Raw genomic sequence first — 15,692 nt, 5'->3', positions numbered from 1 at the left:
GGCTGTCTATGCACTGTTTAAAGTGCGCATGTCTTTTTGGCCAGCTTTCTTGCAATGGCCAGCCACTCATGCACACTTTAAACATCTCTAACCCAGAAGACAGCTGGGTTTGAGCAAGTGCAGGCCTCCAGAGTGCTGTGGAGGGCCGAGTGAGGCTACTCCCTTCAATCATGCCGCTGCTCTCAAGGTATGAGAGCAGCGCCAGTATTGGTCAAGGGAGTTTCCTAGTGGCTGGGTTGCAGATGAAGAAAGAGGAAGATGTCTGGTGCATCTTGGTAAGTGTTTAATTTTAAATTTGTTATTTTATTTGCACTCACTCACATACGCCTGCCACCCCCTCTTTCCGCAGATGTGAGCCACTACTGTATAAATAGAGTCTTGAATCTTCAAGAGGTTTTTGTGCATTGATCTGTTCAAATATATTGTTACTAATGTACATTACCAAACTGATGAATTATTTCATTTTGTTTTTTAATTCTATTACATTTCAGCATTATTGCTGCCTATTCCTGTAGTTACAAAAGGCGATGATTGTGGTTGCCTTTTTGGCTAATCGTTATTTCTCACTGCGATTATGCAACTGAACGATCCTTGGAAGTCAGTTTTACATTTTACTTCACTTGCTCTTTTAGCTAACAGGCTAAAAGGAAAGGGCAGTGGTTAAAAACAACCTTGTAGAGGTTTTCAATATACCTGATTACAGAGTCTAGCGGCGTGTTCTTAACAGTAAATTAGCAAAGAGCACTCAATAACATTAAAGCTGCAAATCAATGGTATTAGCTAAGTAGATTCAAATTAGTCATTATTTTATTTGCATGTTTCATAAAATTATAAATTGTAATGCCAAAGAGTTTGTTCAATTAAGCAATAGAGAAAATAAAATGTAGTTCTGCATTTTCAAAATCTTATTCTTTTGGAATAGATGTTGACTAACACTGTTATTCTTTCAGCCCTTTATCTAGGGTCATCATGCAAGTTGTCAACTCAGTACCTTATTCAGGATCACATGGCAGCTCATTACAGGAAGCTTCTTACTACCAAAGGTATGTATAAATGAGTATTGATTTTATTGTAATTGGCAGAGCATCAACTCACAAATGCAGTCTAGTATATCTGTTGGAATATAAACACTTCATGGGCTTCAAGTCCAATTTGCCTTGCTTATACCAAGTGTTGTGAGGATAATACGGCCAGTGTCCAAACGCTCTCATTTTTACATGTTAACAGTTAAAGTTGACATCTTTTTAGACGATGACTTGTAGCACATTTTGCTTGCGTACTTGCTTTCAGTAGTGTACTCCGAAAGTGTTCTGCTTACAAAATTCATGCTCCTCGTAGGCACATTATCATACCACTGTACATTTTGTCCAAGGACCAAGTACACTGTGCAGACTGCCCTTGCATATTATTTTCTGTTCAGAGTCAGCTCTGAATTGGTAGAATAAAAAAAGACAGCCGGATCTGAACTTGGGCACAGTGTGAATTGCTCCAGTTTTCATTATATAAAGTGCCCCAAGTCTTTGTTCGGCAAAGGAGCATTTCCATGGATTGGTTGCCCCATGCCTGAATTCTAGCCCAGCTGAATCTCATCACTATCCTGAGAGGGATGGCGGATTGTTCTATACCAGACTGGCTTTGGATGACACATACACACAGGTAAATGGGGATTTAGACCACTCCAAGGTATCTGGTAGAACCATATGCACTCTAGGATAGGTAGTGCTTGGTAGGAGTACAATTATATGTACTCCTATAATCAATGCAGTAATTATAATTGTTGGATTATTAATCTTTTTCACTACTCTTGTAATGCTGAATACAATGCTTTGTTTCCTTCTACTAATAATTGCAGCACACATATTTTGCACTATAATCCAATTGCTTCAATAATTGTTTGAAATGCCAATTTGTGTATTTATTGTGTCTCCCTTTGGGAATTCCTGAGATAACAATGAAAGGGTAGATCTGTTTCCACAATTTCCTTGGGGGAATTAGGGTTGTCCTGTTCTGAGGTTGCAGACGCCATCAGATACACTTACAGGTTTACGGGTCCAGATGGCGAACTGTGAGCTAGCCAGGAACCAGGTCAACACATTGTAATGATATGAGTGGACTCAGTCCCCATAGTTTTGACACATATGTTGGCCAGACGCACAGTCTTAGTGTTTTAATAGGAACCATACAACATGGTGCCCCCAACATTATAGGTCAGGTACTTATTACTGGGTCTCTTGGGTAGTTTTTTTAAGTGTACCCAAACCCCTAGTCACAATTTTAAGTAAGATGTCTGTGATGTTCTCCTCCACTGTTTCCTAAAATAGGGAACCCCTATTTCTGTCTGTAGGTTGTTCAAGCTTGTACCTTTCAAAGGATCAAACCCTATAGTTGCCTTCTCTGAATTCCATTCATTATAATGTTTATGCAGTGTTTATACCACTAAACTGCAGACACAGATGCTACTTCACCATGGGCTCGCTTTTGCCGGAGGGGATGTTACTTTCGTGGTAGAGGCCCACAGAGTGTAAAAAATAGAGGTATTCTAACCATGGGTAACATTTCCGGCAGCAGACGTCAACACTGGAAGTGTTCACTCATTCACTGAAGCAGTAATTCCTAACAATTACAGAGCTTATGAAGATTTAGAAAATGCACTTAAATTTCAGGAACACACAAACTGGTTCCATGGTGCCCTACCACATCCACTAGAAAACATCAGACTGGGTCCCCTCAGCAGTGATGGGGCAACATGGCCAGCCTTGGCCGCCTACACACCATATTGACAAATAGCAGCACTCACAGCAGGAGAGCTGCGTACACTTGGTGCTAGGCTAATGCGGGCAAGGAGTACCAACTGAGTTGAACCAATCAACTGGAAAACCGACGTGTTAAACATTTATTTTGACTTTCCAAACTCCAAACATAGTCTGATATGTAAGAGGCAGTTTGTTCCAATGCAAGGGGGTGAGATAGAAGAAAGCCCTCCTGCCATATCTGGCAGTGCGGATCTGCAGGATTTGCAAAAAGGCTTTATCTTTGGATCCTAATAGTCTCATTGGATTATGCTGCCTGAGGATGCTTTGCAGGTAAGATGGGGAATTCTCAGTTAGTAACTTGTGTGTAAGACAGCATATCTTAAACATTAGCCTTTTCCTGATGGCTTAACAGTGCAAAGAGCTTAGGATTGGGGCAGAATAGGCTCTAGCTGTAAGATTGCATACCAGTCTGGCTGCCAGGTTTTGTACCATTTGTAATTTGGACAGCAAAGTTTTGTTTGCAGCCACCAGTAGAGCATTGCCGTAGTCTAAATGGCTTTTGATTCAGGCTTGCACTAGAGTTTTTCTGGAAGTTGGAGGGAGCCAAGGGAAAGCTTTTTTCAGTAGTTGCATGGTGGTGAAGCAGGTTCCACAGATGGTAGATACGTGCTTTTTTATAGAGAGGGTGAGTTCCAATTTTATGCCTAGGTTTTTTGCTACTTGCTTTGGGAATTAGGCTGGCCCCAATTCATGGGGCCACCACTCCAACTTCCATAAATCCTGAGCTTTACCAAATAGCAGTAGCTCAATTTTGTCTCCATTCAGTTGTAAACAATTACTAGACATCCAGAAAGCTATTTCTTCATTTAGTCAGAGAAGCAGGATTTAACCCCTTCTAGGTCTTGCCCAAAAGAGATGACCAATTGTGTATCATCGGCATATGAAATTGCCTCAAAGCCACATGCCTTGATGATCCATGCCAGGGGGGGCAACATATTTTTTGAATAACGTAGGGCTAAGTGTGGAACCCTGTGGCACCACTTTGACAACAGGCATGGTGCGAGATTTGGAGAGGCACAAATAGATGGACTGAGTACAATCTTTTAGGAAGTCGATGAACCATTTAAGAGCCTTACCATAGACCCTAATGTCGTGCAGCCTGCAAATGAACATTGCATGTAAGACCGTATAGACGTCTGCAGTCAAATCTAGAAGTACTAGTATCACTGGGGTGCCCGCATCCAGGGACAGTCTAATAGAGTCAGTGACAGCAACTAGCGCTATCTCTGTGCTGTGGCATGCTCTAAATCCAGACTTGGAGGGAATGAGAAGCCTGTATTTTTCCAAGAAGGCAGATAGATGCTTGTCTCTGATGCTTTCCAGAAGTTTGCAGACGAGAGGGATAAGCGAAATGGGGCAAAAATAAGCCATTTTCCATGCAATAGGAACATAGGGTAGGTCCATGGAAAGGTTAAATAGGGGCATGATGGAAGGGGCGATAGGGCTGGAAATGCTTGCCATAATGCTGGGTGGGCACAGGTCCAGTGGGAATCCTGATTTGGCTGTTTCTAGCAGCCCAGGGCCTGCTCTAATGCACATGGTGTAAAGCTCTCTAGATAAAAAGTGGTCTTAGGAGAAGGCAGATTAAAATCAGGAGTGTTATTTGACTGGCTCCGGGAAGCAGGGACGTTTTTATAGATTTTATTAATTTTTTCTTCAAAGAAATTGGCTAGTGTGACACATAATTCTCGAGAGGCAGGGATGGTACGCACACAAGGATGTGGTTTGATAATGTCATTGAGGGGCACATGCATCAAGGTATGATTTTGCAAGTCCTTAATTGCGATTATTAAGGATGCATTAAGCCTATGAATGTAGGAATCGATATAAAAATAGCGATTCCTAAACATTCCTTAATTGCGACTCGTAAATTGCGAGTCGCAATTGAGGAATGGCTTCCCATTCATTCCTATGGGCCTACAGGCCCATAGGAATGAATGGGAAATTGCATGCACAATTTGTGAGTACCAATTGGTACTCGCAAATTGGGCATGCAATTTCAAGGTTGCAAGGGTGTCAAAGGGACACCCTGTTGCACCCCTGAAATTGTGGTGTGCACCCATGTTGCGCACATGCATGCCCCAAGGGCATGTGGGTGTGCATTTTTCAGAGTTTTTGCAAATTACCGGCCAGTTTAATTGCTCAGTAATTTGCAGCCCCAAATAGTGAAATCTCTATTTCAAAGTGCTTCTTGCATTGCATTTAAGGAATCGCAAATTGCGATTCCTTAAATGCAATTGCAATTTAGAAAATCGCAAGAAATTGTGATTTCCTAAATTGCGTGTCCCCAACACCTTCATGCATCACAAAATGGCCTCTTGGGTTTGCAAAAACCTTTGATACATGTGCCCCTAAGCATTTAAAAAAAACACTTTTGTTGAATTTCCTGCTTACTCAGTTTCCTTTATAATAAAAAATTCTCCAAGCTGTTTTAATATTATGATGATACCTCTTAAGCAGCAGGTTTGGTGCTTCTTTAGCTAAAAGGGATTTAGTCTTACACCATCGCCTTTCTAACTTATTATACTTAGATTTTTCAAGTTTCATGTCAGTCGAAAACCAAGGGGTATTGTTTCTTCTGCAGGTGGCTGAAGACTTTTTGAGAGGGGGTGACTAGGTCAAGGTCCCGAGTGAGACAATCTGGGAAATTGGCCAGAGTATCGTCCATGTCTGAGTCACAGGAAGAGTAAATGCCGTAGCAAAAGAGGCAATTGAGACAGATTTCCATTGTCTCTTAGCCTGCCTGGTATACTTCTTGGGTAGCACAGGTTCATATGTCTTAGGAATTTGGAAATTTATCAGATAATGGTCCATCCAAAGAAGCGGTAAATGAGTCACACCAATGCTCAAGGGAGTTGGTAAAGATCAGGTCTAGCGTATAACCTGCAGAGTGGGTGGGAACACCATGATCTGAGTTAGGCCTAATATCTCCATAACAGCTGTGCTACCTCAACGTTTTGGATGTTTTCACCATGGAAATTAAAATCCCCCAATAGTACAAAATGCTTGGAAGACAGAATATGAGGGGTGATGAGTTCTGCGAGAAGGTGACTGAAATCTCTCTGTGCTCCCTGCAAAAGGTAAATCAGTGCAACCTTCCAGAAATCAGTAGCCCAGAGTTCAATTCTGAAAGCAATAATTACTACCCACTCAGCAAGCAGGGTCTCAGCTACTACTATGTTGACTGTCTCTGAAAGCGATAGACACTTCTCCTCCTGATCTGGTCTCTCTTTCCAGATTTAACAATTGATTAGGCTTTGGAAGAGCTAACAGAATACATGGTGACGCGGCTGCATTGAACCAAGTTTCAGTAAAAAGAACACATGTCAGATGATAGGGAAGTTCACAGGTCCCAGAGTTCTGTTGAATGTTTTGACATTGTTCTAAAATTACAATATGAGCTCTTTTTAGCACAGGGGCAGAGGGAGACGCTGGCTGAGAGTGAGGAACTTTCAATTGGGCTTCTGACTCTTTATGGGAGGTAGGCCCTTGGAGTTAACTGGCAGGGAACTTACTGCTAAAACAACACTAGATGGAGAGAGACTAGAGGAACTTGAGAACCTACATATCAAACAAGAGACAGGCCCTCCTAAGTTAGAAGGGAAATGGCCAGGGCACCGCTAGGAACAAGTCAGAGTTCCTGCATGTGGAATTGTAGAAATGGAGATCTGCAGATTAGTAGTGTAAATTTGTTATAGAATTAGCTACTCTAGTTAAAGCAACGTCTGGCACCTGGCAGCGTTCGGGTGCAGACGGGCTTGCCTTGTGCATGCCTTTGTCACGCTGGCGGCATGTTTGCTGCGTACTTTCATTTGCCCTAAATAGGTGTCTCTGACAAGCCCACAAAGCACTCTCTCTGCATCAAACTGCAGTGCCATGGCGGAACGAAGAATGCAGAAAGTGCGCATGCACATTTTAAAGCTAAGCACTAACACCCTCCAGCTGTAACCTAAAAGAGTTCAAAATAGCACAAAGCAGTATTATTGATTGCAGCAAGATGCTTATGAACTAGAGTTAGATTATACAGACATATAACCTAGTTCGTTATGAAAACAATAACAACAAACCCAGCGTGGGCTGCTCAAGCTGCAAAACCGCATATAGCAATGCCAGGAATTAGTCTAGTCACTATTAATACAATTATGGGTAAGGTTCCCACCAGATGTAAGGAGATTCGGTTCTGGTTTGTACAAGAAACAAATAAGCTTGAAGCAGTGTTTCCCCATATAGGACCGAAGATAAACACAGAATTCTCACAACAGGGCAGCCCCTGTGCTGGAATTCGGGATGAAATTAATTGGCAATTGTGCAACAGTATCCTCAATTAAATTAAGTAATATTAAAGGGGAAGCAGCAGAATTGGCAGTACGCCAACACCTCGCGCAGGTGACTTCGGCAGACCAAGAGCGCCAACTACCTAAAATTACCTAAAATTATTGCTGAAACTTACACAACTATAGGTCGAGATAATTTGGGGGCCCGACCTAATAAACCTCAGTTAAAGGGCAATTCTGAAAAGGATATCCAGAGACAGGCACCATATTCTTCTAAAACAAAACGCTAGGATAATAAGAAAAATAAAGGTAAAGTTAAATCATGGGGTGGATCTCACCCACAGCAATCCTCTGCAAAAAAGGAACCATAACCACGAAACTATAAAACAGCCTGATGGGTATCAGTATACTGATACAGGTCCTTCTCATTACTTTCAGAAAACATCTGGAAAACACTTGGAGAGAGGAGGACGATCAGAGCGCAGGTTAGAGGAGGATGTGAAACCAAAGAAAGACACACAATGCTTTTCTGACATCACTATAAAAAGAAGAAAAACTTCCACAACAAAGCCTCAATTCAAGAAGAAGAAATTATCTGGTATTGCACTTAAATATGCCACACATATTGAGGAGTCTGCTTCTGAACTGGACAGCGCAGCAGATGTCACAATAGTTTGCCAGAATCTTCACGAGTTTCAGGTGGTGAGAGCGGAAACACCAGTTCAGAGAGTTAGTTCTCCAGGGAGATTGTATAATTTACAACTGCAAATTGAGGGTGATATACCCCATACCATTAGAATTCTCTTATGGGAGAACTTGACATTTGTCTATGACATTCTCTGGCTGAAAAAGATTGGTCACCTGAGTTTGTACGAAAAGTGCCATCAAGGGAAAATGTGATATTAACATCCTTCTCTGTCCTTGTTCCTGAAGCAGTTAAACATGCGTGTGCCAAGGAGTGGGCCCCTGCACAAGCCTTGGCATTATTTTGCAACCATGTGGGCTGGGATAAAGATTCACCTTATCATATAATACCCATAAGCTCCAGCCCAGAAGTGCATCTCCAATACCTCATTAAACATGAAGCTAAACACCCAGTTAGAGAAATTCTAACACAACTTGAATATTAAGGCATAATTGAGCCTTGTATCTCACTATTGAATAATCCTTTGTTTCCTACAGCGAAACCAGGCCATTCTTACTGCTTAGTCTTAAACTACAGACAATTAAACATTTGCAGTCCAAAATTCACACAACTCAGCTCTAATGAACAATATTGTGCACAGAAAATACAAAACATTTGACATTTCGAACAGCTTTTTTTCTGCCAAAACAAAGCACCTGAAAGCAAGAATTTGACAGCCTTTACCCCACTTGGGTCACAAAATAATTTTTTTCGATTGCCTCAAGGGTATTAGAACAGCTCAGTTTTGTTCTCGGCCTATGTAACAGGATTGTTTTGACCCAGAAGCATTGTCCTATGTCGGCAGCATATGCTTTATGGATGATGACTTAAAAACACACCAAGCCAGAGTAGATCACATAGTTGTGGGATTTGCTCGAATAGGCTACAAATTCAATTTCTAAAAGTGGCTTTCTCAGTGTCCTGTTCTTGGGATACGAGCAATCAAATGAAGGCAAAAGCTTTGCACTGTATTTCTAACAGAAATGTGCACACTTACAGCCACCCAACACAATCAAAAAGCTACAATTACTTTTGTGCTTTCTAAATCATGGTAGAACATACATATCAGATTATGTACAATGGCTAATACCTTTCTATGAATTAATACATCCAGACTTTCAAGCACACATTGGACATCAGAACATACACAGATCTTGCGAGCAGTACAAACTTACATGCTAGATTCAAAATACTTGCATACACGTGTTAACACCACAAACTTGGTGATCTATGTAATTGTGGGGACCACAGGCTACACATAACTCACTTTCAACAGGGGTGACACTGTATTGATTGTATATAATTCGGAATTTATATTCCAATGCAGAGATGCTGCTGTAAAGGAAATATCATAAACTCAGGGGAAAGTATAATTGTCGTGACTCCCATCCAGCCTTAGAGGCTAGCACAAAGGTCAGCATCCAGAACGCGAAAGTCTTACATCCTAGATTGACACAGTGGTCCACTTCACTAACAGCAACTGACGTCGACTATGTCTTCACCTCTACATTACAAACACAAACATTGAGTCACCTAAAAATATATTTTTTCATTCTGCTATTAGTTATCATGCCCTGCCAATTGGTCCACAATGGTTCACATCCAAATATGTTTCAGAAACCTATTTACTCTGATTAGAATGCCCTTTAAAATTCTTAACTTTCAAGTGTAGTTATCATTATTATCTACGTCATCATATTGGCTGTTTACACTCCCAATAACTAATGAGATATTACAATGCTGAAATAAGAGTTATTGTCTGTTTCAGAATTGACATCTTCTGATTTTAAAGCTATGAAAGAAACATTAGGAAGCTATAAGCCAGAGCAGTAACACAAAGCTACATTTGCATTGCAAACTTGTTTACAGCTATTGAAGCCACACAGACATGGAACCTTACCTATGGATCTATCATGTTAGAATCTTATGGTATGAATGAGTATCAACAAATGGTGACAAACTGAGACTCTCTACAGGAATTTGAGTTACTTAATTACTCCATATGAAAAATTAACAATCACATGGTTGATTCATGTGTTCATCAATGCAAATACATGGTTTACATTTTGAGGATTGCTGATTAAAAAAAGAAATGGGTTGATATAATCAATTGGTTGGTGCTCTTTTATATTATTCCTTGAAATTCCCACTCTTACTACGTGGTTTGCTAGAAGAACAACCTAAATTCTGAAGTACAGCAGATTGTGTTAGCCACATTGGATACATCATTCATATGCAAAAAGATCAGTTTACACAGTGATAGCAATTCAACTGATCTGAATAACAAATGTACACTGATTGTCCCAACAGCAAAAGATTGCTGAAGAATTAAGAATGATGAAACATTCTGAATATATAGTCAGATCTCCAAAAAGGTGCTGTTGTATGGAAAGAAGGCTCAGTTATGTAGTCTCTGTGAATTTAAGAGTTGGTTGTAGTGTTGATAAACTATTTCCATCACCACAGGAAATAACTATATTGCTTACTGGCCAAATAATGACAAGCATATGAATGCAAGCCTTGACAAATTAGCTAGTATATTTTATTAGTTATTGAAGCATGATGTAGCACCAGATCTTTGTTATGCTTTATAAGTATATGTAGGGCAACGCGGATTACACAGCTACAACAGACAGCCTACCCCTGAGCATTCATAGAGACCATAGAAACAATTTTGAATGCCTCAAACACAACAGGTCTTGTTCAACACATAAAGGCAGCTAGTAATGAGATATACAGTGCATTTAAATGTACTGTTGGATCAGCCTAAAAATTTTTAGGATAGTCAACATTGACTTTTTTTCTGGAGTAACTCCTATAATACTAGTGGGTGGAACAGTATTATTTACAATACTGATGATATAGAAATACATTTACTAGATTTCTCAAAGGTGGTATTCCAAGACTGATTTAGATAATGAAGATTTTGGGTAAAGCAAGAGCAAAAGTGTTGGTACTATAAAGAAATTGTGATGATCTCAGCATTTCTAGTCTGAAAGAAACGATTCAGGGCTCAAATTATTCACTGAAAAATAACACTTGGAAGAACTGATGCTTTGAAGCACAGAGTATCCTTATACAGTCAAACAATCAATACTATGGTATATAGTTTATGCAGACATTAAAAATACATTGTTATGGTACTAATAAGCATAAAAAATGTAGGAAAGTGGCTGTCAACTAGGACAATTGCTGACAAGACGGGTGACGTGTATGGCAGGCTTCTATATATATTATCAGTGTTATATACAAAACTGCCCTGGTTAAGTGCTAGCATTTACTTTTCTTTGTGCATTTACTTTGATGGAGTGTTCTGTGCAAGTGTAGATCCTAGAAAACACGCTAGTATGTTTGAATGGTGTAGCGAATAAATGCATTTTTTTTTCTTAATCTCACCATAGCAAGTCAGTGAAAGAATATTTTCATTATGTGATGCACGTCCTGAACAGGAATGCAGCAACTATCATATGGCTATAAGGAGATATGGCATTGTCTGTTCTGCCTTGTAGCAAGAAGGAAGTAATCTAGCAGCAAGCTTCCATGTATAACTATTTTTCGAACAAGTCGTGTTGTTCAACATTCTGTGTAACAAAATATGAACTGAACTTTGCTTGCACCCCAGTACACCATGCATAATAAATGTATATAAAATACCACTTTAAGGGCAGGGTTAGAAACACTGACCGGTTGCCGAGTGGGGATCCTGAAATTTCTGACATCTGGCGCAATAAGGTACATTTGCTGGTTTTACATTACCTGGCAGATTGTGATATAAGGGATAAAGTTCCCCCTGCGTACATTATACGAATATTCCATGTCTCTGAGGAGATCAGTAACCATATAGAAGAACAAGGTCGTAGGCAGAGTTCCTTTATAATGTTATAGAACTCCGAGGTGACTTACAATATCCTTAGCATGTATGCCAGGGGAACTAATACATGGTCACATGATCACCTCTCCCACAAACACTTAAAATCTTGGTGCATAGCTCTTTCATATGAAAGAGCGAACATTTTTGCAAACATGAAAAATAAAAAATAAGCTTCAATAGCTTAAAATGTGTATAAACATGCAGAAAGATTCTAGCTTTGTGCTATCTGAAGAGTGCAAAAAATAAACATTCTCTCTGCTTGTCATTGTAAGCTATTACAATAGAGCAGAAAAAAAGAAAAGCAACGTCCCGTTTTCGTTGCTTTAAACAGCTGATTTAATTATGCTCCCTGACCTGCCCGTCACCTCGGCTACTTGCTCTAGCAGGCAGGCATTTTGAGGTTAGAACTCGACTGTAATTACTTATAATAGTCGAGTTCTGACATCTTTTCTTTATAATCAGTCACTGAGTGTGTCACAAGTCGCTTATTAAAAATAAATCAAAGACTGACGTTTCTACAGGTATTACAGAATCCCATGTAATATAAAATAATGCAACCATTCGCTGAAACACCTTGTTATACTTTAGGTAGTTTTAGGCTAACAGGATGGGATAGGGATGTGTGGTGATGATATGTTTCCATCACATCACATTCTGTACTTCGAAGGATGTTGCATCAAAGGTAAGAACATCTGTTTTCAGTTGTTTTACTTCCTGGGCATTTACAGTGCATTATATATATTAAAAAATAATGTCATTCAAATTAATTTACCTGATTTAATAAATAATATTTAAGTTAAAAAGCGAATATTAACATTTAGTAAGAGTTCATATTATTATTTTAAATATATTTAATTTAACATATAGTTATATGTTTTTAAACTTAAGGTGTGGGTTTACATGATAACAAAGGGACTTTAGAGTTTAGTGATGGGTAGTTTCTCATGGGTGGTTTGTTTTTTTCAGGGTTCTGGGATGGATAGCTTTAGTAGTGGTAATGAATGTTTAGGGTTCATGCATGGGTATTGTGTTTGGTAGTAAGGACATTTTAGGGTTCAGGAATGAGTAGTATATAGGGGTATTACGATCTTTTTAGGGCTCATGTATGGGTAGTGTATTGGGGTGGGAAGGACTTTATATGGCTCTGGGTGGATAGTGTGTAGGGCTAAAAAAGGGATTTTAGGGCTCAAGGATGTGTAGTGTATAGAGGCAGTATAGAGGCAGTAAGTTGTTTTAGGGTTCAAGGTTGGGTACTGTATAGGGGTAGTACAGGGGTTTTGAGATTCAGCAATTGGTAGTATATGCAGGAATCAAAGAGTTTCTAAAGCTCAAAGATGGTAGTATATAGCTGTACCTAGGGTCTTTTGGGTTTAGGGGATGGATAGTGCATAAGGTAGTACTGAGGCTTTAGGGTTCACAGATGGGTTGTGTATAGAGGTAGTGTGTTTGAAGGGCTTAATGATGGGTAGTGCTTAGGGATAATAAGGTGTTTTTATAGTTGAAAGATGTGTAGTGTATGGGGCAGTAATGACTTTTTAGGATTCAGTGATGGGTAGTGTATAGGGGTAATAAAGAATTTGTGCGTTTCAGGGATAGTCTGTGTATGCGGCTATTGAGGAGTTTTTATGGTTCAGGGATGGGTGGTGTATAGAGGTTATAAAGAATTTGCAAGTTTTAGAGATAGTCTGTGTATGGGGCTATTAAGGAGTTTTTAAGATTCAGGGTAGTAGTGTATGGGGTAGTAAGGGAATTCCAATGTTCAAGGATGTGCCATATATAAATATAATTTAAATCAATGACAGTAACTTTATATTAATTACATTATTTAAATTCAATCTTTAATGTAAATTAAAAAACTAAAATCAAATGTGTTAAAACAGAATAATTTTAGCGCTTGAACCTTTTATTAATTGAGTTTTTTCCATATCATTTGATATATAATATATATATATATATAATTATATATATATATATATATATATAATTATAGATATATATATTAACTGAAAAAAACATAGGTTTCAGGGGCGTTATAGTTAGTTGGACATTTCACTCGTACAAAACCATAGAAATTCCCCCGCTATAGTTAGTTCAGCTAACTATAACTCACGCGCCCGCAATGCACTGCTGATGACGTCACATATTACATCACTCATGACATGGTCAGTGACATCACTCATGACATCTCAAATGACATCACTGATGACATCATCCTTGTGATAGAGTGGCAGAGCTCCTCTCACCCTAATATAACCTTTGATACACACACTCAAAATACAAACTAACATTTTCAAAACAATGGACATACCAATACAAGTTACAAGACACCTATTCAGTAATTCCAAGATCTACACATACATCCACTCATTCACCAACAGTCCCTATACAGTTACTCATACATGTACTCACTCATCATATGTACTCATACACCTATACATCCTGTTACACACCGCCACTCATCCATAGAGATACTCACACACATAGTCACACATGCAAAGTATCAAACATCCATTTACTTGCATATACAGTTATACACACACTACCACACTTACTTCTACAGAAACTTACACATACTTACTCTCTTAAACAATCACTTATAGAAACACCTACTTATTTGTACAGCAACTCTTCCAATCTCTCACTCTCACATATACTCACTTATATACACCAATACTCACATATACTAGTTTAAAACATATGTAGTTACTCATAAAGACACTATTGAGTCATTCACTCACTAACACACCCATGCGCACACTCATCCACCTATACAGTCCTGCACACATGCTGTCTTCAACACATACAAACAGTGAGTCACTCGTTCATGCATCTATGCACTTAGTAATACCCCCACCGAACCATACAGACACTCAGACACTCATACTGATACTCAAAAAACCAACTAATAACCCATATAGACACTCATGTAGCTACTCACCAATCCATGCAGCCACTTGTACACAAAGTGAGAGACTGATACAGATATTTACATATTTAAACATTACTCACTAACCCATGTATTCCCTAAGATACACTTAATCAGTCAGTTATACGATCAACTTTACAAAAAAAATCATCCATTTAGACACTTATATACCCATTGATTCTTCCATCGACCTTGAGATATACATATATAAAACATATTTAATTTTCAGAAAAACACACATTCACTGGATGATGTCATCCGTGATGTCATTTGAGATGTCATCAGTGATGTCATGCATGATGTCACTGACCATGTCATGAGTGATGTAATATGTGACGTCATCAGCAGTGCATTGCGGGCGCGCAAGTTATAGTTAGCTGAACTAACTATAGCGGGGGAATTTCTATGGTTTTGTACGAGTGAAATGTCCAACTAACTATAACGCCCCTGAAACCTATGTTTTTTCAGTGAATTTCTAAGGTTTTTTAAATGCTAATTTCTAACTATAACGTGCCTGAAACCTATGTTTTTTCAGTGAATATATATATTTATTATACGATGTATACATGTGAAAATGTCTCGGTCGGCCTGTTTGCCTCAGTGGCACAGAAAAAATAGGTGTAACTTACGTCAGCACGCCGACGAGGTCCTCTTATGGCTCCGATGACGTCATACGGTGTTGCGAGCGGAGCTGTGCTATTATGACGTCCTCGTCGACGTGGGAGAGCTAGGAAAGAATTTCCGTGGAATGCTGGTGCAGGGGATATTCACCTAAGTGTTCAGGCTAGTCCTTTGGGAGAAACTGTTTATGTTGCCACTCCAGAAACCGAAACCAGTGATCCGAGGGCAGAGGCCCTGCAGATGGCACACGAGGTGGGGTGCCCAGTCGTGTCCACCGGCAGGGCAGCGAAGTGACAAGCACCACAACTCACAAAAAAGGTAACGAGGGCACTGAATAACACAGGATCTTCTCTTTGTATCTGGCAGGAACAACAAAGTTAAAATGCCCTAGTACCAAAATGTAGAATTAGTGCTACAACGGTCTTCAAGAGGACCTGCGATGCCGCTTCTGCCTCCCGTACCCTGGAGGCGGCACATGGGTCACGCGGTATGGTCATACTGC

At 39.5% G+C, this 15,692-nt stretch overlaps 1 protein-coding gene across 1 annotated transcript in view; it reads left to right on the top strand.

Moving 5' to 3' along the window:
* Window positions 1-15,692, top strand: part of LOC146821852 (spermatogenesis-associated protein 7 homolog) — a 1,028,728-nt gene that overhangs the window by 391,497 nt on the left and 621,539 nt on the right. Inside the window, exon 3 of the mRNA XM_085609389.1 lies at window positions 951-1,043. Within this exon, the coding sequence (XP_085465515.1) occupies window positions 951-1,043 (93 nt within the window). The remainder of the gene's footprint in view (window positions 1-950; window positions 1,044-15,692) is intronic.

This window comes from Triturus cristatus, chromosome 6 (assembly GCF_964204655.1).
Source record: "Triturus cristatus chromosome 6, aTriCri1.1, whole genome shotgun sequence".
Classification (NCBI taxonomy): Eukaryota; Metazoa; Chordata; class Amphibia; order Caudata; family Salamandridae; genus Triturus; species Triturus cristatus.
This window is presented reverse-complemented; position numbering and strand designations above follow the sequence as displayed.